This window comes from Malaclemys terrapin, chromosome 14 (genome assembly GCF_027887155.1).
Source record: "Malaclemys terrapin pileata isolate rMalTer1 chromosome 14, rMalTer1.hap1, whole genome shotgun sequence".
NCBI lineage: Eukaryota > Metazoa > Chordata > Testudines > Emydidae > Malaclemys > Malaclemys terrapin.
The window spans coordinates 3,417,118-3,441,958 of record NC_071518.1 but is presented as its reverse complement, the minus strand read 5'-3'; the positions used below and the strand labels follow the sequence as shown (position 1 = coordinate 3,441,958).

The 24,841-nt window shown below is 62.8% G+C and overlaps 3 protein-coding genes across 7 annotated transcripts; 2 read left to right on the top strand and 1 right to left on the bottom strand.

The window, feature by feature from the left end:
• The first annotated feature begins 757 nt into the window (after nt 1-757).
• CDK10 (cyclin dependent kinase 10) lies at nt 758-8,007 on the top strand. Of its 3 annotated transcripts, none has more exons than XM_054048888.1 (14): nt 758-882; nt 2,648-2,720; nt 3,086-3,157; nt 3,340-3,442; nt 3,605-3,686; nt 4,297-4,364; nt 4,595-4,647; nt 4,773-4,842; nt 4,999-5,058; nt 5,345-5,468; nt 5,541-5,680; nt 6,308-6,360; nt 6,440-6,561; nt 7,405-8,007. In XM_054048888.1, the coding sequence occupies exons 1-13, from the start codon at nt 787-789 to the stop codon at nt 6,541-6,543; spliced, it is 1,098 nt and encodes a 365-aa protein (XP_053904863.1). In that variant the 5' UTR covers nt 758-786; the 3' UTR covers nt 6,544-6,561; nt 7,405-8,007. The 3 variants fall into 3 exon arrangements, with proteins under 3 accessions (XP_053904863.1, XP_053904864.1, XP_053904865.1); XM_054048889.1 differs by having other exon boundaries at nt 6,440-6,563; nt 7,390-8,007; XM_054048890.1 differs by lacking the exon at nt 2,648-2,720.
• A 649-nt stretch (nt 8,008-8,656) lies between these two features.
• On the bottom strand, nt 8,657-16,743 carry SPATA2L (spermatogenesis associated 2 like). 2 transcript variants are annotated; one of them, XM_054048887.1, is made up of 3 exons: nt 16,469-16,743; nt 14,168-14,474; nt 8,657-11,470 (listed from the first exon to the last, which is right to left on the bottom strand). In XM_054048887.1, the coding sequence occupies exons 2-3, from the start codon at nt 14,471-14,473 to the stop codon at nt 10,346-10,348; spliced, it is 1,431 nt and encodes a 476-aa protein (XP_053904862.1). In that variant the 5' UTR covers nt 14,474; nt 16,469-16,743; the 3' UTR covers nt 8,657-10,345. The 2 variants fall into 2 exon arrangements, with proteins under 2 accessions (XP_053904862.1, XP_053904860.1); XM_054048885.1 differs by lacking the exon at nt 16,469-16,743 and adding an exon at nt 15,140-15,250.
• Nucleotides 16,744-17,851: 1,108 nt separating this feature from the next.
• Nucleotides 17,852-22,460, top strand: LOC128848838 (uncharacterized). 2 transcript variants are annotated; one of them, XM_054049052.1, is made up of 6 exons: nt 17,852-18,034; nt 19,589-19,696; nt 20,200-20,339; nt 20,772-20,868; nt 21,008-21,132; nt 21,471-22,460. In XM_054049052.1, exons 1-6 carry the CDS (start codon nt 17,950-17,952, stop codon nt 21,645-21,647), a joined length of 732 nt encoding a protein of 243 aa, XP_053905027.1. In that variant the 5' UTR covers nt 17,852-17,949; the 3' UTR covers nt 21,648-22,460. The 2 variants fall into 2 exon arrangements, with proteins under 2 accessions (XP_053905027.1, XP_053905026.1); XM_054049051.1 differs by having other exon boundaries at nt 17,941-19,696.
• Nucleotides 22,461-24,841: the final 2,381 nt, after the last annotated feature.

The following is a 24,841-nucleotide window of genomic DNA, read 5'->3' as shown; positions in this document are numbered from 1 at the left end:
GAGAGAGAATCCTATCAGATTTCCAATCCCTCCAATGAAATGCCAGTGGTGTTAAAATGTCTGCCCCTATTCCTCTCTCCAACAGACAGCTTTCAAACATTGTCAGCTGTAATAAGTCCAGCCACTAGATAGAGCCACCATGATTAGCAGGTAGAGCAGGTTTCTCTGCACTGTATATTATCAGCGCTCACCGGGGCTCTCCCCACCCGGGGCCCCCTCCCCACCGCTCACCGGGGCTCTCCCCACCCGGGGCCCCCTCCCCACCGCTCACCGGGGCTCTCCCCACCCGGGGCCCCCTCCCCACCGCTCACCGGGGCGCTCCCCACCCGGGGCCCCCTCCCCACCGCTCACCGGGGCTCTCCCCACCCGGGGCCCCCTCCCCACCGCTCACCGGGGCGCTCCCCACCCGGGGCCCCCTCCCCACCGCTCACCGGGGCGCTCCCCACCCGGGGCCCCCTCCCCACCGCTCACCGGGGCGCTCCCCACCCGGGGCCCCCTCCCCACCGCTCACCGGGGCGCTCCCCACCCGGGGCCCCCTCCCCACCGCTCACCGGGGCGCTCCCCCACTCCCTCGGGGCCATCCCCGATTCCCCCCCAGCACAGCTGCTCCTCCCAAGCAGCCCCCCCCGTCGGCCTTAGCCAGCAGGCCCTGCATAGCAACCGTTGCTAGAGACTCTGAGGGGAGGGTGGGCTAAGTCACGTACTGCGCCGGCGCGGTGAAAAGGCACCGGGTGCTGCACATGCGCAGTGGTGAAGCGCGAGGCGCCACCCCCGGCTACGGGGATCATGGCGGAGGCCGCTTGCCCCGAGCAGGAGCCGGAAGTGCTGCGACTCAAGCGCCTGCGCGGCGGGGGCTTCTTCCCGGTGCCCCCCGGGGACAGGGTGAGCGTGGGTGGGCCGAGCGGGAAAGGGTTAAGGCAGTGCCCCCCCCCCCCATGGCGCCTGGGGGGAAGGAGGGGGGTGTGAATGGGGAAGGGCGGGGGGAAGGAGGGGGGTGTGAGTGGGGAAGGGTGGGGCAGGGCGGAGTGGGGGAAGGGAGGGGTGAATGGGGCGGGGTGAAGGAGGGGGGTGTGAATGGGGAAGGGCGGGGGGAAGGAGGGGGGTGTGAATGGGGAAGGGCGGGGGGAAGGAGGGGGGTGTGAGTGGGGAAGGGTGGGGCAGGGCGGAGTGGGGGAAGGGAGGGGTGAATGGGGCGGGGTGAAGGAGGGGGGTGTGAATGGGGAAGGGCGGGGGGAAGGAGGGGGGTGTGAATGGGGAAGGGCGGGGGGAAGGAGGGGGGTGTGAGTGGGGAAGGGTGGGGCAGGGCGGAGTGGGGGAAGGGAGGGGTGAATGGGGCGGGGTGAAGGAGGGGGGTGTGAATGGGGAAGGGCGGGGGGAAGGAGGGGGGTGTGAGTGGGGAAGGGTGGGGCAGGGCGGAGTGGGGGAAGGGAGGGGTGAATGGGGCGGGGTGAAGGAGGGGGGTGTGAATGGGGAAGGGCGGGGGGAAGGAGGGGGGTGTGAGTGGGGAAGGGTGGGGCAGGGCGGAGTGGGGGAAGGGAGGGGTGAATGGGGCGGGGTGAAGGAGGGGGGTGTGAATGGGGAAGGGCGGGGGGAAGGAGGGGGGTGTGAGTGGGGAAGGGTGGGGCAGGGCGGAGTGGGGGAAGGGAGGGGTGAATGGGGAGGGGTGAATGAGGAATGGGTGCGGTGGGGTGAAGGAGGGAGACACCCCCCCCCCCCCAGGCTGTGGAAATCGTGGCAGTGACAGGCCGACATTTGCTCACTATTCAGTTTGCACGTTTTCACGCGCAGTGGCGGTAATGGTGCGTGGAAATGACACGTGTGTTTGCAAACACAGAGTTGGGCACATCTGACCAGATGCTGGGCACAGCCCAGTGATAGCTGGTGCGGGGCGCCATTGCTCTCAGGCCATTTCACAGAGCAAATCAACCGCAGGTGGCCCTGCGAAGCGTTGGCTATAGTGTGCAAACAGTAATATTCCCATGAGCCTTACACTAACTCTTTGCTTCTAGCATCATGCCCTGGGCCTTTCTGAAGCTCTTACATTTGCTGTCTAGAGGCTGAAATGCTGTCAGATAGCTCTTCTACCTATAGTGCCGGGGTTCTCAAACTCCATAGCACTGTGCTCCCTCTGGCAACAATTACTACACCACCGCAGGGCGGGGGGACCGAAGCCAGAGCCTGTTCAAGCCCCAGGTTGGGGGGCAAAGTTGAAGCCCAAGGGCTTCAGCCCCAGGCAGGGGGGCCTGTAACCTGAGCCCAGGGCTGAGCCCTGCCACCCACGGCTTGGGCTTTGGCCCCGGGCCCCAGCAAGTCTAACATCAGCCCTGGTGACCCCATTAAAAGAGGGTGCCAACCCACAGTTTGAGAACTGCTGCGGTAGTTGTTAATCATGCTTATCACCCCAGTAGCTGAGCGCCTTCCAGCCATGCATTAAGCACCATAACTAACATCTGTCTTGTGGTGGTTTCATGCTGGTGGGATACAGCTGTGTGTCTGGCTAGCAGCAATGACATATTCCAGCTTCCGGAGGGCTCCAGATAAAACTAACTTCACAATGAAAATCATAAGCCCTAATCATTGAACGCTGCCCCCAAGACAGCTCTGGGGAGGGGGCTGGCTGCTCTGTGAGATGGCTCTCTGCTTTCAGCTGGGAAGGTGCCGGAGCGTGAAGGAGTTTGAGAAGCTGAATCGAATTGGGGAAGGGACCTATGGCATTGTGTGTAAGTGTTGTATCTGCTGCAGGCTTCAGCAGCGGGAGCCGGTTTGCTTCCTGCAGTGGGGGGTGCTGACAGCAATACCTCATGCCCCAGGACACTGGAAAATACTCAGTGGCACAGGTCCCTAGGTGTAAGGGCAGCCCCAGCACAGGCTGAAGCCCATCTTGTCTGTTCCCCAGTGATGAACACATCAGTTGGAGGGGGGTTCACTGTTACCCCCCTTCCCCCTCCCCCAGTGTTGAGAGGTGATGGTTAATGGTTCACTTGGTGACCGGTGTCAGTGGTGGATCAGGCATTCGCTTTGCTGTGAGGTATTCGCTTTGCTTGTGTTCCAGGTACTGACCACATGGTGTGTGTTACTGTTTCAGACCGTGCTCGAGATACCCAGACAGATGAGATTGTGGCACTAAAGAAGGTGCGGATGGACAAGGAGAAAGATGGTAAGGGGAGAGCTGAAGGGGAGTTGCTCTTCCTAGGAAGCTCTGGGGTTTTAGGGGTGGGGAGGGATCTCTTAAAACACTTCAGAAATGAGCTTAGCCCTGCACAGCCACATCAGAGCCTCCGGTCAGGCCAGGGGACTGGAGGGGGAGTTCTAATGCGTGACTCAAGTACCACTCTGCAGGAATCCCCATCAGCAGCCTGCGGGAGATCACCCTGCTTCTGAAGCTTCGGCACCCCAATATCGTGGAGTTGAAGGAGGTTGTCGTAGGGAACCATCTGGAGAGGTAACAGTCCCATAGTACTGGCTCTGCACCTGCTCTCCCTTCGGGAGGAATGTCACAGTATCTCCCTGCCCTGGCCAGGAATGGTAGTTGGATGACGGGTGGGGGTGGTCAGCACAGTGGAACTGCAGTGAGGTGACTGACTGTGGTGTGTGTCTCCTGCAGTATTTTCCTGGTGATGGGTTACTGTGAACAGGATCTCGCCAGCCTTCTCGAGAACATGCAGACGCCCTTTTCTGAGGCTCAGGTACAGGTGGATTGTGCCGGTGCATTACAACTCCCAGCTGTAAGAGGGTGCTGTGGCTCTAGCCATTGCGAGCAGGCTACCAATATACTGCTCCACCTACAGCCAAGGATCCCGATTCCAGTGCAGAGCATTGAGGCATTCTGCATCGGTAGTGTCAGTGGAGCTGGTGGTGGGCACTGGGAGACAGATGCCAGTCTGTAAATTGGCTGCCAGTCATCGTCACATGACCTGATTTCATCATAACTTAACGACCTCTGTCCTGTCTAGCATAGGGTAGAATGATCTAACCCCCGTGGCCCTCTGTGATATGGGGCATGGCCTGCTGCCTGCATTAAACCCTGTTTGCATCGCTGCAGTTAGAACACCCCTTTGTTATAATGTTTTGAGTCTTGAGCTCCAAACTAGGGCGCATGGCTTTGCACTGACCTTGAGCTTCTGCATAAAATGAATCAGGGCATAAGCTGTCAGCAGCTGTTAGTCAGATCGCTTAATGCTCGACTGGAAGGCAACGAGATACTGGAGTGATGAGGGCAGGGTAGGAACCTTTGCAGATACATGTTAAGTACTAATGTGATGCTGTCTTGTTAATCCTGTCTCCCACCATGCGCAGGTGAAGTGTATCATCTTACAAGTACTCAAGGGCCTTCAGTATCTTCACGAGAACTTCATCATCCATAGGTAAGGGGCAGAGTGAAAGGTACTGTGGGTAAAGGGATTCTATGGGAGGGGCACTGGGTAATGGACTGGACATTGGGAGCCAGCTGTGCCACTTGGGCTGTTTCCTTGGCTCTCAGGGGGGCAGAGGGAGGCCCTCTTGGAGCAGCAGGTACTTTGGGCAGCATGGAGCGGCCCATGTGAAGCATTGCCTCTAACACAACCATCAGTAACTGGCTTCTTTCTGATGGCAGGGATCTGAAGGTGTCTAATCTGCTCATGACGGATAAAGGCTGTGTGAAGATAGGTGAGCTCCCTTGTCACCTTTGCTGATGCAACTCCAGAGATGCTTCCAGCTTTCTCATTTTGTAATGCAGAGGCAAGGGCAGTAGGTGGCCTGATTTTTTACCTTGAATCTGCCCTCTCTTGCAGCGGATTTTGGGCTGGCTCGTGCTCACGGAGTGCCACTAAAACCAATGACCCCTAAAGTCGTCACCCTCTGGTGAGTGGGCTCTGCTTAGTCCTGAGTGAGTCACCCTATCATGGACCCCCTCAGAGGCCGTGGGTCAGCCCTGCAGTCAGTCTGGGTGAATGAGACAATGGGAAGCATCTGGGAGCTCCACCGATTCGTAATTCCTGCATTCATTACATTGCACAGGTACCGGGCCCCAGAGCTGCTGCTGGGAACGACGACCCAGACCACGGGCATAGATATGTGGTAAGGGGCTCTCGTATTGGAGAGTAACGCTCTGGCCAGGAATTTGCTGTTATGAATTTGCAGAACTAGCTGGGGGACAGCCAGGGGACCGGCGGGGTCAGGGCAACAGCTCGGTTCTTCAGGAAGCAATGTTCACATCTGTATAAAGATCTCGTACTGAACCAGGGCCAAGGTGGGTCTACAGCAACACGAGGGAGCTGCTGCTGGGGACAAAGGAGGAGGTATCTGATGCAAGGGATTCGTGCGCCTGCTTCCCACTAACCCAGGAGGCCTATTCCCTCCCCAGGGCAGTGGGATGTATCCTCGCGGAATTGCTGGCCCACAAGCCGTTACTCCCAGGCAGCTCAGAGATCCACCAGATTGACCTCATCGTGCAGCTGCTGGGGACGCCCAATGAAAACATCTGGCCAGTAAGTGCTCGCTCTGCATCCCCCACCCTGCCCCACTCTTCCCTGACCCTCTCATGTCTCCCTTCCCCCCAGGGCTTTTCCAAGCTGCCCCTAGTGAGCCAGTACACCCTGCGGAAGCAGCCCTACAACAACCTCAAGCACAAGTTCCCGTGGCTGTCGGAGGCTGGGCTTCGCCTGCTCAACTTCCTCTTCATGTATGACCCCAAGAAGAGGTAAAGAGCCATCTGGCAGGTCCATGGCCTGCGCTGGGCTGCAGAGTGATGTGGGGCCCGGGCTCCTCAGTGTATGGGGTGGGGGGGGGCTCCTGCCACCCTCCCGCCAGGCAGGGCTGTTCCCCTCCGTTGTAAACAGCTGCAGTGCGTGGGGGAGCGGTCAGCTCCCAGGAAGCACTGGGCAGCCCCGAGCTGGGGGCTCATTTACATTGTAATCAGCTCCTCCCCTGGGGCTAGAGCAGATCAAGGCAAACCAGCTGGGCCTAAGGAGCGGTGCCAGTTCCTGCAGTGCTGCCTTCTTCCCGGGGCCGATCCCCCAGGCATTGCTGCCCCTTCACCCCAAACCTGGGGGGTGTCTGGCCGTTATAGGGCCAGGTTGTACTGCTCCCCAGCCAGATGCCATGGGGCAGGCAGGGCCTCAGGGATTATGCAGGAGGAGCCCAGCGTGGGATGTTCTGCGCATTGCCCTCTGGACAGGAAGTGAAAGCGGGGACATGGTCACAGCTTTGCTGAGTTGCTGGGGCGCAAGGAAGGTCTCACGTCTACAGAGGTTTCCTGAAGAAGAAGAAGAGGGGGTGTTTGTGGGGGACAATGGACTTTTCCTGTAACCTGCATTTGCCTCCCCAGGGCGACAGCGGGAGACTGCCTGGAGAGCTCCTACTTCAAAGAAAAGCCCTTGCGTAAGTGACTCCTCTGCACCATTGGAGCCTACGGGACTCTGAGCCCTTCCTGACTCATTTCCTCTCCCCTTCTCCCCAGCCTGTGAACCGGAGCTCATGCCCACCTTCCCCCACCACCGCAACAAGCGAGCCGCTCCTGCCAGTGCCGGGGCGGAGGGCCAGGGCAAGCGCGGCAAGCCCTGAGGCTGCACGTTCTGCCAGGTAAGAACGATCTTCTCTCTCCCCTGGAATCGGACCAGTGACCCAGCCCTTCAGTAACATGACGGGGGAGGATACGCCTCTCAATTCAGGATGAACTGAGTGCTTAGAAGTGCAGGGCAGAAGCCCCTGCCCCAGCCCTGACCTGCAGCCTCCCACGCTGCCCTGCTGATGCTCCTCCCAAACAGCACTACCTGCTATTCCAGCCCTTGGGCCTTTCCTGGCTTGAGACTCTCACAGCTGACAAGGGGTTGTGATGAGGACTGGACAGAACCACAGGTGACTGGAGGCCACAGCACTAACGGGCTGCCCCACTTCACTTTCTGTCCCGGGATTCTCAGGTTAAACTGCTTGCAAAAGACTGGAGCCTAGCTCCTGTTGGGAGGACAGACTGGGAGCCAGTTTCCCCAGTTACTTGCCAGGAGAGGAGCCTTGGTGTACTGGCCTGTCTGGGAGAGGCACAGCCCCATCTGTGAGTGGGGAACAGACCTCCCAGTCAATGTACTGCTCTCGCCCTGGAAGGCGCCCGCTCCGTCCTATTGCCTCTTCAGTCCCTGGGACGTTTAGTTTGTTTTTATGTGCAGACTCTCACGCCCAAAGGCTGCACGTGTCGCCATGCGTTGGGGGTGCTCTTCGCTGCCCAAGTGAGCATGCCATCTGCAGCACTCCCAGCCCGGGGCCTAGCTCTGCTGCCTCTCCCATGCCCCACACGGCTCAGGCCATGCTTTGGAGGCCCCTAAGTTCCCACCCTACTCCCCAGAAGCTGGTGTTCTCCACAGTGGTAACAGCCTCAGCCAGTCTGTGATTACTCACTCCCACTCCTCAACGGGTGTTCTTCTGCTTAAGGATTGGACAAAGATGCGGATAGAGGGAACATCCAAAACAGAGGATGAGAAGGCGCTGGGAGTTGAAGGATTCGTAACTACTTGCTATCGGACCCAAGGCAGATGCAGTACAAGTTCCTCTTGACCTGTCGATATTCTCAGGGTGGTCCAGCGCTGGCGAGGACAACAGTACCCCGAACTTCCACTCAAATGCAGCTGCTGGAGACACCCTCGAGGGCTGTGGATTGTTCTATCATCTTTGCACCAAGAGAGCAGTCAGAGCAAACTTAGTATCTATCCTGGGTCCCTCTCCCCCCAGTGCCAGTTGCATCCTTCATGGCGGCTGGCCCATCACCAGCCCCTGGGCTTGGATCCTTCTAGCTGGCAGAAGCTCCAGGGAAAGGGCAGTGTGTGAACACATTCCTATGGGCTGAAAGGAGCCTTGAACCCTAGGTGGGCAGCCAGGGGCAAGAGGTGCCGGCCGACCCTGAATGGCTGCTGGGTTTGTTACAAGCTGCACTGCAGGCCTAGCCCAGCTCACTGTTGATAGAAAAGTCCCTTGGTTCTTTGTTCCTCATTGTGGTTCATGTGATCCTGCCCTCAATAAAATGTCGTGTTAGTGTCAGCTGTAATGGATAGTCCTGCAGAGCTGCTCTCCTGGCCAGCTAGCTTGTTTACCCCAGGCAGCCGGGCCAGCCCCAGGGAGGAATGGCTGCTGTGTGTAGTGTGTCTCAGCCAGAGCCCTTTCTGGGTGTCACAGTTCTCCCGTCACCTATCGCTGCACAGGACGGGGAGCGCAGAGTCCTGGAAGCACAATGTAGCGACCTAGCTCAGAACTCTCCCCCCTCCCCACCGAGCACCCTGGGGCCACAGTGACAGACATTCCCGGCCCAGCTGCAGGTGAGGGGCACTGCTTGGTGCTCTCCCCGTGTACTGCAGCAGCGACATCACTTCCTCCAGTAACCGTGCCACCTCAGCAGGGGCCTGAGCCAATCCTGCTGGTCTTGTGCTGAGATCTCAAGGCTTCTGACTCATTCTGCTGTGACACACTGCACCCTCAGCAGCTTGGGTAGCCACAGCTTCCCCTCTACGGCATCGCCTGGAGCTTCTTAACAAGATCGCCCTCGGCTAATGAGCCACCGACATTAGCAAGTTAAGGACATGGAAGTCTGAAGCAAGAGCCACTGGTAATGGGCAGGTGGAATTTGTGTGGCATAGGATGAGTTCAGACTGTTCCTGCTCCCACACCCTGCCCGGGAGCCAGAATACCGGGCTAGCAAGAAAAACACTTTATTAGGTAACTGTGGAGGTGCTAGACAACGTTCTTTCTTTGAGGTGAGGTGAGGGTTACCAGCAAGAGCTGAGTTGGGAAGGGGGCCTTACCCAGCCAGAGGAGCTGGGGTACTTGGCCAGTGCAGACTGACAGTGGGCCAGCTGCAAGGTAGGGGTGCCATCCTATTGCACACTCTCCCCGTGCCCTGGAAGGTACAGCACTCATCACCACTGGATTTGACCTGGGGTGGGTTTTCAGGGTGGTTGTTTAGTGCCTGGCTGTTGGCACTGATTCCAGCCACCTCACCCTGAAACTGGGGGCCACCCCCAGTGTTCTCAGCTCCCCCTCCCTGAGTTTGAGCCGGGAGCCCTGGCAGTGCTGCTCTAAACAGCATTGCAAGAGGGGGACATGCCCCCCCAGGCAACAGCAGCAGGCAGCTCCCTTTTTGGCTTTCCTGGGTCCAGCATTCTGCTGCCTTTGAGTTTCCAGCTGGGTTGTGCACATGGGGAGGGGATAGGCTGTCATTTCCAGGAGCCAGTGCCCACGCCACTTAACCCTTGATGCGGGAGGGAGAAGCTTTGCTCTGCCCCAAAGCACTCCCCACCTTCCCAGGAAAGGTGCACGCAGTGACCTAGGCGAAGGAGTAGAGTCCTGAGCCATCAGATCTGAGCGCTGGGGAGATGGTCACTGAATCCCTAAGGCTCTGCTGACCAAGGAGCTGGAGCATCAGCCATAGGACAAGGGAACGCTGAATGCACTGCACCCGTGGGACTAACAGTGTAACCCTTCCTCCAAAGCTCCAGCAACCATTGATTCTGGAGAACCCAGAGTGCCACAGCGCTCCTGAGGATGGGGATTTGGTACTAGGGAATACTGCAGGGCAAGAGCCTAGCTTGCTAACTCCCTGAAGGCTGTGAACTCGCCCAGAGCAGCTGAGGCAGGCAGGGTGCAGGAGACATCACCCAATAAAGGGCAGATGCTCAAAGCGTTTGTCATTTCCTTCTGACCCGTCAGTCTGCTCTAGCTCAAACGCCCACTGCCAGAAACCCAGACACTTCTTCCCCTGGGCACCTTCTGTCCCACCCAGACCCTAAGGCCAGTCAGCCTGAGCAGCAATGGGTAGGACCAGCATGAGCTGGGAAACAGCACGAGATCTTCCCCCCAGCCATCTTCTCTCCTCTCACGGCTGGCCTTTGGTGGACAGTTCGTCGGTGCTTCTCTCCTGGAGCAGGGGCAGAGCTGTCCACATGGGCCATGCCACCAACTCAAGGGAATCGCTTGAAAAAGAGCAAGTCTCTCGTTTCTCCTTGTCCTTACCTAGGTCCTGAGAAGCCTGTGAGCTAAGAGGCCCCAGCTCCTCTGGCAGAGGGACGCTAGAGCTGTGACTAAACAGGGCCAGGAGATCATGCCAGAGCCACAGTGGAGGCCAATCCCTGGAACTGGCTCACAGGAGGTGGGAGGGAAGAGTACTAGTGTTGAATGTAGGGCAGCTACAGCAGGGGAGGATCTGGGGCGAGTCTCTACAGAGCACCGCTGTAGCGGGGTGGGGGGAAATCAGCCGCCATCAGAGGCGTCCCCTAGAACAGAACCGGGTGGCATCAGGCAAGTCCTGATGCGTCCCCCGGAGGTAGGATTTGGTTGACACATCCCACAGCATTTGCAGGCACTGGGGAGGCAGCTCGTCCTGTAGCTAGGGCCGAGCCCCAGAGCCTTCGTTCAGCAGCATGTCCACCTCGGTCCTCTGTAACCACAGGCGCTTCCGCTCCTCGCTCTGCAGCTCCTGCATGCAGTGGCTACTCCTGCAGGTCTGCATGGCATCACAGCAGCTGGCGTGGAGCAGGCAGCAGGTGGCACAGCAGTAGGAGGGGAGAGCACCTCGGACCAGGCATGAATGCAGCTGGTAGCACGGTAACTCCAGCACTTCCCTTTCGCTGCTCTCTAGCCATGGGGCAGCAGGCGGCAGCTCCCGTGGTCTCTCTGCAGGCTTGGGCGAGAAGCTGGCAGCTCTGCACTCCGAGGGCATAACCTTGCCAGCAGAGCGGGGCCTTAGGCAGCTGGCTGCCTCGTGTGACTCGAGCACTGCAGTGTCAGAGGGGGAGCTCAGAGAAGGGCTTGTGCTCCCCATGTTCTCAGGAGAGCCCGAGTCACTGATCCTGCTAAGCGCCCCTCTTAAGGAGATAAAAGAGAAGGCGGCAGCCTCTGAGTCGGGCCCATTTCTATAAGGCTGCTCCTGGCCAGACTCACTAGCCCTCCGGTTGTCCCAGATCCTTCCCTCATTTCCCCCGAGATCCTCAGGACCAGGTCCTCCAACAGCCTCACCCCACAGGTTGGGGGGCCTGTGTAGCTCCTGGGAGGACAAACCCCATAGGGATGATTGCAGCCTGGCTCCCATGGGGTCACCGTACAGGGTCACAGCCGCTGGGCTTTTCAGCTCCTCCCCATAGAGATCAATGCTTTCAGCACAGCCAGGAGCCACCTTGGCTCTGGGCTCTCTGCCTTTCGGCCATCTTGCAAGTCTCCGCAGCTTCTCCACACAGCCGTCCAGGTCCTTGGTGCCCCTCCGCACCTGGAGCAGGTCTTCAGCAGACACTTGGCATGGCTCCAGCTGCCACAGGATCTCCCCCAGGATCTCACACTCCACCCTTGCTGCAAAGAAGCCGCAGGCAGCCTGGACGAGCTCCGCTCCCGGGGGTGGCCGGGACACCACGAGGTGATGGTCGTCTCTCTTCACATACCCCATCCTGTGGAAGCTCTTTGCGATGTCGCTGTCCGACAGCGCCGCCTGCAGGGAGTGCACGTACACCCCCGAGAACATCTGCAACAGCAGCACCGCGTTATTTGCTGAGCACGCAGCTGGCCATCTCCCAGCCAGTCTAACCCGGCGACCTCCCCACCCCGCCTCCGCCCCGCAAACACCGACACAACGAGCCAGTCTAACCCGGCGACCTCCCCGCCCCGCCTCCGCCCCGCAAACACCGACACAACGAGCCAGTCTAACCCGGCGACCTCCCCGCCCCGCCTCCGCCCCGCAAACACCGACACAACGAGCCAGTCTAACCCGGCGACCTCCCCGCCCCGCCTCCGCCCCGCAAACACCGACACAACGAGCCAGTCTAACCCGGCGACCTCCCCGCCCCGCCTCCGCCCCGCAAACACCGACACAACGAGCCAGTGTCACCCGGCGACCTCCCCGCCCCGCCTCCGCCCCGCAAACACTGACACAACGAGCCAGTCTAACCCGGCGACCTCCCCGCCCCGCCTCCGCCCCGCAAACACTGACACAACGAGCCAGTCTAACCCGGCGACCCCCCCCCCGCCTCCGCCCCGCAAACACTGACACAACGAGCCAGTGTAACCCGGCGACCTCCCCGCCCCGCAAACACTGACACAACGAGCCAGTCTAACCCGGCGACCTCCCCGCCCCGCCTCCGCCCCGCAAACACTGACACAACGAGCAAGTCTAACCCGGCGACCTCCCCGCCCCGCCTCCGCCCCGCAAACACTGAGCCAGTCTAACCCGGCGACCTCCCCCCCCCGCCTCCGCCCCGCAAACACTGACACAACGAACCAGTCTAACCCGGCGACCTCCCCGCCCCACCTCCGCCCCGCAAACACTGACACAACGAGCCAGTCTAACCCGGCGACCTCCCCGCCCCGCCTCCGCCCCGCAAACACTGACACAACGAGCCAGTCTAACCCGGCGACCTCCCCCCCCCCCCCGCCTCCGCCCCGCAAACACTGACACAACGAGCCAGTCTAACCCGGCGACCTCCCCGCCCCGCCTCCGCCTCCGCCCCGCAAACACTGACACAACGAGCCAGTCTAACCCGGCGACCTCCTCGCCCCGCCTCCGCCCCGCAAACACTGACACAACGAGCCAGTCTAACCCGGCGACCTCCCCGCCCCGCCTCCGCCCCGCAAACACCGACACAACGAGCCAGTCTAAGCCGGCGACCTCCCCGCCCCGCCTCCGCCCCGCAAACACCGACACAACGAGCCAGTCTAACCCGGCGACCTCCCCGCCCCGCCTCCGCCCCGCAAACACCGACACAACGAGCCAGTCTAACCCGGCGACCTCCCCGCCCCGCCTCCGCCCCGCAAACACTGACACAACGAGCCAGTCTAACCCGGCGACCTCCCCGCCCCGCCTCCGCCCCGCAAACACTGACACAACGAGCCAGTCTAACCCGGCGACCTCCCCGCCCCGCCTCCGCCCCGCAAACACTGAGCCAGTCTAACCCGGCGACCTCCCCGCCCCGCCTCCGCCCCGCAAACACTGACACAACGAGCCAGTCTAACCCGGCGACCTCCCCGCCCCGCCTCCGCCCCGCAAACACTGACACAACGAGCCAGTCTAAGCCGGCGACCTCCCCGCCCCGCCTCCGCCCCGCAAACACTGACACAACGAGCCAGTCTAAGCCGGCGACCTCCCCGCCCCGCCTCCGCCCCGCAAACACTGACACAACGAGCCAGTCTAAGCCGGCGACCTCCCCGCCCCGCCTCCGCCCCGCAAACACTGACACAACGAGCCAGTCTAAGCCGGCGACCTCCCCACCCCGCCTCTGCCCCGCAAACACTGACACAACGAGCCAGTCTAACCCGGTGACCTCCCCACCCCGCCTCCGCCCCGCAAACACTGACACAACGAGCGATCAGCACCACCAAGCCCACGGCACCGTGAGAGCAGCTTGAATTCTCAGCCCCTGCCCAACAGCGCAAAGCAGAGTCACCACCACCACTAGCCTCCAGCCTGCCCTAGTGGGGAGGGCCTCCAGGCACCACAGCCACCAGAGGATGCCACAGCTCCCGGGCCTGCCAGGCAGGGTAGGAAATTCAACTCCCAGGAAGGCAGTGGAGTCAGACCGGGGTGGTGCCCCTCCTCACCTTCGTTCACCTTCCTAACATCAGCTGCGGGTGCCTCAGGGACGTTGGGGTTCCTTCGGAGACATGGCCCGCTGCATCAAGGGACTAGCTGGTCCCAGGTCCTACACAGTCCTGACCCCCCAGCCCATTTCTGTGACTGTCCCAATCACATTGCTAAGATCCTTGAACCCGAGACTGTGTGATGGCCACACAATCAGTGACGCTGCCCAGAGACGAAGTACCTCTGCCCCTTGGTGTTCTAGCCACTCAGGCACAGGCGGGGTTTCCATCGTGGTGGGATCCCTTTGTCTAAAGGCCCAACACACACGTATGCTGCTGCCGGAGGGATCATTCCTGACTCCCCGTCCTGGGGTTAGATCGGGGGTGGGTCTCTAACAAATCCCAGATCTGTCTGGGCACGAGTGTAATCATCCGCTACACGAGGGACTGGCCCCAATATTCTATCCCCCTGGGGAATTTGCACCCCAGGGAATCTGTGCTGAAGTCCCTGGAGTGACCCTCTCTCTCTTCAGTGATGTGCTCGGCATGGCCCCGCACTCTGTTTCAGCAGCTCCCTGTCTCTATCCAGCACGCCCAGGAGAGACACCGGTGCAGCCAGGCGGCACCCTGACCACACACCAATGCTCACCTTGATTGTGCTGAACTCCTTGCGCCAAGGGAGGAGATGCAGATTGACAGCTGCCAGCTCAAGGACCTCAAAGGCCCTGGCCAGCCCCCTGAGTGCCAAGGGCAGGGCCTCCCATCCCCGAAGGCTGCTGGCGAGCGTGGCAAAGACATCGTTCCGCAGGGCATAGTGCAGCTCCGGATCCGCCAGGAGGTACTGCCGCAGCAACTTCCTCAGAGCCAGGTCAGTGCAGACTCCAGAGTGGCCCCTTCGGAAATCCCTCTCCAGACATTTGCGGTACTCCTGCTGCACCAGGGAGCTGGAGCCCATCCTAGAGTCGCGGAGAGGGCAGGGGTGAGCGGCTAAGAGCCCACGAATGGCAGCACCCACCCAGGGCCACTAGAAAGTCCTGTGCAACCCAAACAGGGGCAGCTCTGCCCTGCTCCAACTCCATCATCGAGAGTCAGGACAGCTTCCCTCCCCCTTAGCGGTTCACTCAGACGCTGCCAGCCACTCCCGGCTCTGCAGGGGTTCTTCTGCCCCACTTCTCAGCAACCAGTGCCCAGGCTGGGGAAGGGGGCTGGGCGGGGTGGGGCCAACCCTTGGCCTCTCCCTCCAGGACTGTCCTGTCACCCCCAAAGACACCTTTGATACACAGACATACCCAGCCCCTCCCCCTGGTGAAGGGGGGGGCAGAGAGGGAGACCCCTCTCAAAGCCTATGGGGTAAAGGGGGAGGAGACTCAGAGACCCCGCCCCCATCCTTAGGGTAAGGGGGAGGAACTGAGACAGAGGCCCCGCCCCCTTCTGTGGGTAAGGGGGCTGAGAGATTGCCCCCCGTGGGGTAAAGGGGGAGGGGCTGAGACATAGATATCCCTCCCTCCGTGGGGTAAGGGGGCAGAGGCCACGCCCCTCCATGGGGTAAGGGGGGGCTGAGAGACAGAGGCCACGCCCCCTCTGTGGGGTAAGGGGGGCGGAGGCCCCCGGCACCACTCACCTGCCGGCCCAGTATCTCTCCGCTCCTCCGCCGGGCAACAACTTCCGGTTTCCTCTAGTTCCGCCCCGTGGGCAGTGGAGGTCACGTGCCGAGAGGCGGGGCTTCCCGGCGCCCCGCCCACTGGTGGGTTAACCCCCTCCCTGCCGGCCCAGGCGGTCCGTCTCGCCGGGGGGCCCCCCGGGGTCAGCACTGGCCGGGGGCGGGGAGCTGCAGGGAGGCCTGGTCCCCCGTGTGACCCCTGCGGAGCCCAGAGAGGGGGGCTGGGCCTGGCCAGAGACCCCGCATAGGGACCCCTGTCCGGAGCACCCTGGGCACCCGCCCACCTGCCCCCTGGGCAGGGCTCCCCCACGCCCAGGGCACCCCCAGCCCTGGGGCTTCTTCCCACACCCCTGTCCCACCCAGAGCCGCCCTCCCCAAGCCACCCCCAGGCCTGGAGGCTCTGCCTGCCCATCTGCCCCGTCCCACCCCAGAACTTAGCTGGGCCAGTAGGAGGGCAGGAAGCCACTGGCCACACTAGTGGTGCCCAGCAGGCCCGGGTCTCCCCAGGGCACCAGCACCTTCCCTCGGCCTCCATTCCTGGCCTCCCCAGAGGCCTCGCTAGCTGCTGCCACCCCCGTGGCCCATGGGCACAGCACGGCTCCGCTGACTGCAAGGCACAGTGCCCCAAACCCTCCGTGCAATGGGGGTGGTTGCAGGTAGGGGGTAAATGCACCCACCACAGGGGAAACCCAAGCACGCTGCAGCCCCTTCCCCACCCAGCCTTGGCCCGGGTCCCAGCTCGAGACCCTCAGCCTGCCGTGGTGACAGCCTGCCAGGCACCAAGGGGGTACTCTTGGTTCGAACGCTAGATGGTGCCGTGGGGCTAGAACCAGCCCCACTGAGCACAGCGCCGGGGCCGGGAGCTGTGGCCACCGGAGCAGGGTTATGCCCAGGCTTTGCCCACCAGGGATGCAGCCTATTGGCATCATAGGAGCTGGCTTCAGCTGCCCTTGTCTTCATAGTGAGCTCCTGGGGCGGGGCCAAGCCTGCCACAGCGGGCACTGCCTGAGAGCAGTGCTAATGCACCCGCAGCGCAGGCCGGCCAGCCCACGGAGAGCGCAGGTCCCAGGCTGGTTCTGCTGCAGGGCGTGGAGGGGCTGTGGGCAGGAATGTTAGGTCGGCCTAGCCGTGGGAAGCACGCTCACATTGGAGGGGGCAATGTAGGGGGCTCTCCGGCTCCAGGACTGGCAGTGCTAACCTCACTGAAAGACAGACCCCCCTCCCGCCCCAAACACAGGCATTGCTGATCCCATTCCTGGGTGTGGGGAAGGGATTGTCTGTGGCACACACCGGGGTCAGGCCCTGGTCATGCAGCCGGTCCCTCCAGAGTGCCTTGCAGCAGAGAGGCCCACGAAGAAGCAACGAGGTTGGATATTCCCATGGCAGAGATCCCGCAGGGCCATTCCACACGGCAAGAGCGACCGAGGAGAAGGCTCTTCCATCGGTGGTGGAGAGGCAGAGAGGAGGTGACTGGGAGCTGGAAGAGGAGCAGAGAGGTTGGCTGGACCATTTTGAACCAGAACCTGAAGCCCAAGGGGAGCCCTCGGCAGCCGGTGGGCACATGGCTATGCTGCTCTGGGTGGAAGGAGGCAGGCAGCCCGCAGGGCAGGCTGCACGGCATGGAGCTGGGGCGCTGACGGGACTCGAGCGCAGGCCGCAGCACGTGTGGCCGGCGTGGCGAAGAGCTCGGGAGTGGGGAAGGGCTGACGGAGAGTTCAGGCTCATGGGGCTGGGGGTGAGAGGAACGGGAGCTCGGCTCACGGCTGTTCCTGGTGCTCAAGAGAAGCAGTTAAGTGAGGGAAGTGGAGGGGAAGCCGGGAGCCTGCCCTATGACACGCAGACGGGGGCAAGGGGGAGCCAGGGACGAGCCAAAGGAGTGTAGAGCCGGGCAGTTGCCTCCCAGAGACGGAAGCTACGAGCCCGAGTGGAGGGAACGGGAGCGAGAGGCAGACGGGTCTGTGGCTTGAACAGAGCAGAGGGCAAAGGAGTCAACGGGACAGTGGTCTTGGTGCAGAGGAACCCCACCTTGCCCCGAGTTAGCGCCCGGTCCCCGCTGTGCAGCCATGGGGGCATCCCGAAGGACGGGGGGGCCGTGTCAGAGGCTGCCCTGCCAAGAGAGCGAGGAGGGGGCAGTGGGCGTGTCGGGGAGCTGTCTGTGCAGAGCCTGAGATCAGAGGTGGCAGCTCCCTGGGGCACTCCCAGAGGGGGAGCTGGACACAGAGCCCAGGCAGGGGAGAGGAGGGAGCGGGCAGTGAGGAGCTGCAGAGGGAGCGAGCGGGGAGGGCCTGGCTGACCTCGCTAGCCACAGCTCTCAGCTAAATGACTGCCAGGAGGGGGCAGTGACCGAGGGAAGGGCTGGCATGGACCACACGGGCCGGAGCTGAGTGGGGAGGAATGGGCCCAGGAGACTGGCAGGGTGGTGGAGTCTCCCAGAGGCAGGGGTGGGAGCTCCATCCCTCAGACGCTTATGGCTGGACTGGCCGAGGCACTCAGCCCTGCGTGGCATCCAGGGTGGCCCGACAGGGCGTTTGTCTCAGGCCCACTGAGCCCGAACTGACCCTGAGCAATAGTGAGACAGGAGGCAAAGGCCGGGTGGGGGCAGAAGCAGGAGGCGGGGCTAAGTGGGTGGTGGGTGTGGCCGTGGGAGTTGGAGGTGGGGCTAGGTATGCACCTTCCCTACTTATTTCCCTGCCTGGGAGCAGCCACAGCCTGGCTGGTGGCTGGTCCTGGCGTGGCTCTGCCGTTAGCCTGGTCTCCATCTGGCCGCCGGGATGTCTGCCTCGGACAGAGTGGTCGTGGTGCTTGGAGGGGCTGGCACGGTGGGATCCGGGATAGTGAAGTCACTGCTGGAGAGAGGTAAGGGCAGCCGGCTGAGTGGGGCGTTTGGCAGAGGTGACGATGGGGAGTTGGTTGATTTCTTTTCTAACCACAGCACATGCGGGCTGGCAGGTGCAGCGTGGGCTTTGCCCTGGCTGTGAAACCGGGTCCCCTCCTGCTGAGACCAGCCCCTGCCAGCTCCTGGATGATTGCAGACCCTTGGATCTGGGGCAGCAACAGGGCCAAAAAGCTGCTGTGTCCCGGCCAGGCAGCCGGCTGACTCTGGGGTGGAGCTGAGCTGAGAGCACCCTGCTGGGGGGGGGACAGGACCTCGCCCGTGAGTGAGGGGAAACCCGCTGTGGGTGCCTGCTGCCCCGGTGTGTTGCTCAGCCCAGCCTTTCTCGCCTGCCCCTAGCGAGCAAAGGGCATGGGCCGGCTTGGGCACGCACTGCTCCCAGCTCAGCCACGGCCGTGCAGGAGGGGCAAGTGCCCTGGCAGAACTGCCTGTGTGAATTCTGCCAGCGATGGCACGGTGCTGGGCGGCTTGCCTGCCCTCGGCGCTCCGGTGCCCCCTGCACCTGCATGCTGCACCTCCTCTCTGCCTGGCTGGAGCCTGGCTCTGCCTCTTACTGCCTGGCATCTCACCCCACGGCAGCCTGGCTCGTGCCCCAAATCGCTCTAGGACGCCAGCACCCTCCAGCCGGGGGTTAGTTTTAGGTGTAGAAGGCTCCACCCAGACCCATGGGCAGGAGGCGGCTGGGGCCCAGCGTGGGCAGAGCTGTTGCTCTATGGGTGCGATGCCCCGATGAACAGCTCTGCTTCCAGCCCCGTGTTTGAAGGGAGAGCCACGTGCCGAGACAAGCAGAAAGGGGGGAGAGAGAGATGACTCTGGTGTTTTCTCCCGACAGCGCCACGCCCAGCCGAGCACCCAGATGCCTGCGGTGGGGGTTGGTGGGAGCAGCGTGGCGCTGGCACAGCCGCGTTTGCACGTGTTGCACAGAGCTGTGGTGAAGGAGGAGATCTGGGGCAGCTCCCCCTCCTCACCAAGGCCCCGTGATGTGGCATTGTGTGCGCAAGGCCGGGTGCTGGGCGGGTCACGAGACAGGGAGAGCAGCTCCCTTGCAAGAGGGGAAGGCGAAGGGTCTGGCTTTACCAAGGCTCCTTCCATCACCTCCCCGCGCCCCTGTGCTAGCCCGGAGCATGCAGCAGTTTGCCCTCACCCCAGCTCTCCTGACGAGCTGCTACAGGGAGGAGTGTCAGTATCACCCCCTCCTCTGCTGGGAGATGGAGATTCCCTGTGGCAGGCCTGGAGCGTCTCCCTCCCTCCCTAGCCCAGGGCACTGTCCCTGTTTCTGGAGATTCCCTCACTCACCAGCACAAGCTGCGCTGCCACCCCAGGCCTGGTCCCAGGGCCGCCCAGGGGACAAGCCGCGACCCCTCCCTGCTAACAGGACAGTGCTGGTATGCGAGGACCCAGGAAGCCCTGGGCAGAGGCTCTGTATGCTGGGGTCAAGGGGCTGTGCTCGCGAGCTCCCTTCCAGCCGGCTGCAGGACGCTTCGGGCTGCGTCTCCCCGACACCCTCTCGCCCACAGGTTTCCGAGTCGTTGTCGTCTCCCGCGATGGAGCCAGGCTGGAGAAACTACAAAGCTTTGTGCCGGCGCCGACCCGTGACCGTCTGCACACGCTCATTGGGGATGTGGGTAAGGCCCGTGGCTGGGCCCAGCCCGCAGCTCTGCCAGCAGGATTCCCAGGGACGCTGGCCGAGGAGCTGTGGGGCTGATAGTAGTGCCCGGGGAGACACTTGGTGTCAGGCTGTCCCTCCAGGGAGCCCCTTATTCCAGGGCTTCCCCCACTGGAGGAGAGGACAAGAGCCCCAGAGGAGGGTCCAAGCCAGCTGGCCTCTGTCGCATGTTGGGAGCTCCATGCTAGAAGACCATGTTGCTGCAGCCAGCTCCACTCAGGCTAGTTATGCCCGAGCAAGGCCCAGTGGGCAGTCTGGGCTTCCCCCCACTCCAGGGCTTCTGGTCAGACTCGCTCCCCAGCGGGCAAGAGAGAGACACGTAATCGGCCAGGACCCTCCTGCATGGAGCCCTCTGCAGCGAGGGCAGGGCTGGGTTCTGCCCACAGGCCGTGCTCTTTGCCCCGTGCGGTCGCAGGGCTGGGCCCAGTGCCGGGCACTCACTCGCCGCTGAAATCCTTCCAGGGTCCGAGGAGGGAGCAGAAGCCGCCAAGGAAGCCCTGCTGAAGAGCGTTGGGAAGGTCACGGACGTGGTGTCGTCGCTGGGCTTCAGCTGGTGGCAGGGAGGCCCCCCCCACACTCAGACGCTGCAGGAGCTTCAGCGGGTGGGTGTGGGCAGGCGATGCAGCTGGCTCTGGGGAGGAGGCGGCAGCGAGCCTGTAGGGAGGGCCAGCGGGGATGCTGAGGGAGCTAGGCTGGGATCCAGACTCCACTGTGCTCTTGTGAAACCACAGCCAGGGAGTGCCACCCTGTGCAAGGCCTCAGGACAGGAGCTGCTGGGAGCGCTGTGGGGGAGGGAACAGCCGCCCCCCAAGCTCCGTCCCAGGACAGGGCTGAGGACTGGCTCACCCAGAGTTGGGTTAGCGGCGTGCTGTGCTGTCTCCAAAGGACGGCCGTCCCCGGGGCAGCAGCCAGGCCCTGTTGGCCCAGGGCCTTGTCTCGGGATGCCCAGATCAGCAGCCTGCAGCGGGGGGGTGATGGGGACGGGGGGGGGATGCCGCTGCAGGAAAGAACACAGTCGTGTCCCCCCCTCCCAGGTCCTGGAAACGCTGTTGCTGAGCACTTTTACGTCCTGGAAAGCGTTCTTCCCTCTGGTCCAGGAGAACCCCAGTGGCTCCTACACCTTCATCACAGGTGAGGGGAGGAGATCCCGTCCCCTGCTCTGCCAGCGCCCCTCGCCGCCCACTGGGCCAGCAGGGGCTGCCATGTGTGCGGCTGTGGGGTGCTGGTGAGTCCTAGCGTGCATCCCCCGCCCTATCGCTCTCTGTTCCAGGAGGGGCTGGCGAGCGTCTCCTCATGCCAGGCACAGGGTTCCTGACGCTGGGGGCTGCGGGTGCACTGGCCTTCTGCCAGGTGGTCCGGGAGGAGTACCCAGACGTGCCCTGCAAGCTGAATGAGGTCAGTGCCCCCTGGCCGGGGTGGGTGGGGTGGAGGGGCACTGGCTGGGGCAGAGCCCAGCAAGGCCTGGCCCCCCTGCTGACCTGGTGCTAGCGTCTCATGTAGGTCAGCAAAAGCGCCCAGAGCTGCTGCTCACAGGAGCTGCTGCTCGACGGCCCCTCCATGTGTCCTGCTTCAGGAAGATACAAGTAACACGGGGCCCCTTGAGGCTGGGGCAGGTTTGTGGGTATTAACGCGGGCGAGGGACTCTGCTCCACTTGCTCCAGGGCGAGGGCACCCCCTCCTGGCCAGCCGGTGGTGGACAGCCTGGGCGTAACTGGCTCCGCTTTCCCCTGCAGGTGAAGATTGACATGGGGGTGGCGACCCCGGAGCGTTTGCGCCCCGGCTACGTGAGTCACCTGGAGGTGGGCGAGGCAGTGGCCTCTCTGGTCGAGAAGGGGAGTGTCTCCCACGCCGTGCTGTGCGCCCACTCGCCAGCCGACCTGAAGACACTGACCCTGGAAGGGAAGATCTGAGGCCTTTGCGAAGCCCTCTCGAGCTGTGTCCGCTCTTAGCCCCCCCTGCTCCCTTGTACAGGGCTCCTGGGTACGTCTGCCCCGTGCGCCGATCCCCGGCCGGGATGGGTGGGCTCAGCTGGGACTCAACTCTGAGCGGAGCTGCCGGCACGGCCAGCACCGCATCACTCTTGCTCACCGCCTAGCGAGAGCAGCTGATGCCTCCTTTCCCTGCTGGGGACCCAGGATCTCTTCTCTCCTCCCTGGCCCAGTGGAGGAAGGGCTGGGCTAGGCGAGGGCAGAGCAGCTGCTGTGGCTGGCAGGAATTCAGGCTGGGGCAGCAGGTCTGGGAGGAGCAGCCGTGGCCCCAGCGGAGGGGGAAGCCAGCCCCGAGCACCCTGCAGCCATAGGGCAAGCCCCACATTTCAGCTCCTTCTCCAGCCAGTTGCCTGCTCTGGTGAGTCATGCCCAGCTGGGCAGGTCCGTCCTTCCAGCCAGCAAGTGGCCTGCCCTCCACAGCCTGCCCTACGTCCCCTCCACCGCACAGAGGCTGCGATTCTATCAGGCCCCTTCCACGCTGCTCTCTCCTCCGCACGCCCTTCCGAGCGGCCGGGCCCTGTGCTGTGTCCCATCCCTAGAGCGGGGAGCTCGGGGTGCTCGCGAGACATGCAGCCCTGGGCCCCGGACCCTGTTGTTAGTTTCTCCATCACAGCGAAGCTCTGAAAAGTCACGTGCTCCAGTTGGCACCAGACCTCCTGCCCCAGCCTCAAGGCTGGGCACATTCTCTGCCTGGCTCTCTGCTCCCACTAGATGTCTCGTGGTTTTGCATGTTTTAATAAACGTTATTTGTACAAACGCTGTCCCGTGTCACTGCGCCAGCAGGAGTCTGCTCCTGCATGGGAAGCCCCTGCCAGGCCTAGCAAAGGGATGCAGCTCGGGCATGGGGGCGAGGGGCACCACAGCGCAGGCCTAGAAGAGCAGGGGCTGCTCCAGGCCAGAATGAGGCAGTGCCCTGGCTGGGGGGGGGCTGGGCTAACCTGGGGGCTCTGTGGCTATTGAAGTGCTCTGGAAGAATGGCAGGAGGGGTAGCAAGCCGCTCCCCAGCCTTAAGGACGGGTCGTTCTGAATCCTCGTCGCCTTCACCAGTGCCTGGCTGCTCTGCCAGCTCGCTCTCCCCACCGCACCGAGCACGGGGGGCACGGCCGGGGGGGGAGGGCATTTCACCACTAGCCGGCGGCTAGCTGCCAGCCCCACCCCCCGCAGCCTGGAGAAAGGGGCCAGCGCCAATGCCATGGACAAGGCTGCGCCTAGCGAAGAGCTCCCCAGCCCCCGGCGCTCTGTCGTGAGGACACGCCCAGTCCACGCGGGTGGCGTTAGGGGAAGGCACATGACCAGCTGCAGAGCTCTGGTCGGGCTGATGTTACGGAGGCAGAGGGTGTCTGCCTGGGGTCACTGCTGTCCCAATGGCTGTCAACACCCCACCCCACTCCCTCCACCAGCTCCTCAGGCCCCAAGGCAGAGCTCCAGCTCTGAGATCTGCTGTCTTCCCAGGCCCAGCATCCCTCCCCTAGCAGTGACCCACCCTCTCAGCTGTGGGCCTGGCCTCAGCTCTGAGCTGGACCCCTCAACCCAGGGTGCAATGCAGGGCCCAGGGGAGCAGGCGCCAGGCCGGCCTACGTTGCTCTCACACTCGTTTACTTACTGCCTTGGGGCCTCGGCCCCCCGGGCCCTGAGAGTGACCAGTTCTTGCTGCCCCCTGGATAGGCCCCGGGTGTGTGACGGCTAGAAGGAAAAGCCATGAGGTTTGGCACAGTTCCCCGGCCCCAGGAGGGGGCACCTGCAAGGGAGTCCATGGGGCCCCACCATGTGTTCTGCCCCTGCAGCAGCTCGCCGGGGAAATGCACACACACGAGCTCTGACGTGGGCACCAGGAGGTCACTAACCTCAGCCTGCTCCTCACCCCCACGTTCCTCTGGGACCTCGCTCCCTTGGGCATGGGGCTCCCAGATGAGGGGCGCAGAGTGGACACGAAAGCAGTGACTGCATTGGGACCAAGCTCAGCCTTGGCCCTGCACCCAGGGCCGGCTCCAGGCACCAGCTTACCACTTCGGGGCAGCCACTTCGGAGAGGGGTGGCACATCCAGCTGTTCGGTGGCAATTCGGCGGACAGTCCCTCACACCTGCTCGGAGCGAAGGACCTCCCGCCGAATTGCCACCGCAGGTCGCGATCGCGGCTTTTTGTTTTGGTTTGTTTCTTTTGTTTGGCTGCTTGGGGCGGCCAAAACCCTGGAGCCGGCCCTGCCTGCACCTCCAGCCGAACCAGCGGTAACGGGCTGGCCTGAATCCCTCTTTCTCTGCTGCAACAAGCCTGGCTGACTCCCTCCCTGCCTCACCCAGCACCTCGTCCTTCATTAGCCACAGGGGTCGGGCCTGCTCTGGTGAGCTCCAGGGGGGCGTGGCACCCACTGACTCACACCACGTTGGCCTGTGGGGTTCAGGGGGTTTCTGATCCGTGCCCTGGGCCGGCCCAGTGCTGCTGAGCTGACACAAGGCCAGGCAGCCCCCGCCGGAGAGGGTGTTCCCACAGCCCCGGGCACCAAGCCAGCTGCCCTCACACAGGGCCGCTGGAGAAGGGCACTGTGCCCTCTGCTTGGCTCCGTCCCTGCCTGCCAGCACCACACAGCGACGTCTCCTCAGCACGCAGGCCAGGCCTGGGAGGTGCCTGGGGTGAGGACAGAGACCCCAGGGGTTCCAAGCTGCCCCCTTCTTCCCAGCCTGGCTTCAGCCAAGGCTCCTGCTCTCGCCGCCTGCGCCCCATAGCTCGGCAGGGTGCTCCTGGCGCCCCAGGGCTCAGCACAGCTGGGAGAAGGGCTGCTGCTCCGGGTGGGTGGGTGGCTCGTGCAGGACCAGGGCTGCCCCTTGGGGTGGCTCCCCCCAGGACTCAGTCCCCTGCCAGCCTGAACCTCAGAACGGCCACATTGCATCAGACCAAAGGTCCGTCCAACCCAGGGTCCTGTCTGCCGACGGTGGCCAGTGCCAGGGCGCCAGAGGGAATGAACAGAACAGGGAATCATCAGGTGATCCATCCCCTGTCGCCCATTCCCAGCTTCTGGCCGGGGGTACCAGGAGGTTGGTTTGCTCCGTATCTCCTCGCAGTACAGCTCAAGCAGCCACTTGGGACCCCTGCCTGAGTGCACAGAACACGAAGCGAAGGG

Excerpts from the sequence above, each read along its gene's own strand:
- SPATA2L (XM_054048887.1), bottom strand. The coding sequence starts at position 14,473 with ATGGGCTCCAGCTCCCTGGTGCAGCAGGAGTACCGCAAATGTCTGGAG. Across the intron at positions 11,471-14,167 it reads AGGAGTTCAGCACAATCAAG|ATGTTCTCGGGGGTGTACGT; the intron begins GTGAGCATTGGT and ends CTGCTGTTGCAG.
- CDK10 (XM_054048888.1), top strand. The coding sequence starts at position 787 with ATGGCGGAGGCCGCTTGCCCCGAGCAGGAGCCGGAAGTGCTGCGACTC. Across the intron at positions 5,469-5,540 it reads CCAATGAAAACATCTGGCCA|GGCTTTTCCAAGCTGCCCCT; the intron begins GTAAGTGCTCGC and ends CCTTCCCCCCAG. Across the intron at positions 6,361-6,439 it reads CTTCAAAGAAAAGCCCTTGC|CCTGTGAACCGGAGCTCATG; the intron begins GTAAGTGACTCC and ends CCTTCTCCCCAG.
- LOC128848838 (XM_054049051.1), top strand. The coding sequence starts at position 19,459 with ATGCGAGGACCCAGGAAGCCCTGGGCAGAGGCTCTGTATGCTGGGGTC. Across the intron at positions 19,697-20,199 it reads CACGCTCATTGGGGATGTGG|GGTCCGAGGAGGGAGCAGAA; the intron begins GTAAGGCCCGTG and ends AAATCCTTCCAG. Across the intron at positions 21,133-21,470 it reads TGCCCTGCAAGCTGAATGAG|GTGAAGATTGACATGGGGGT; the intron begins GTCAGTGCCCCC and ends TTTCCCCTGCAG.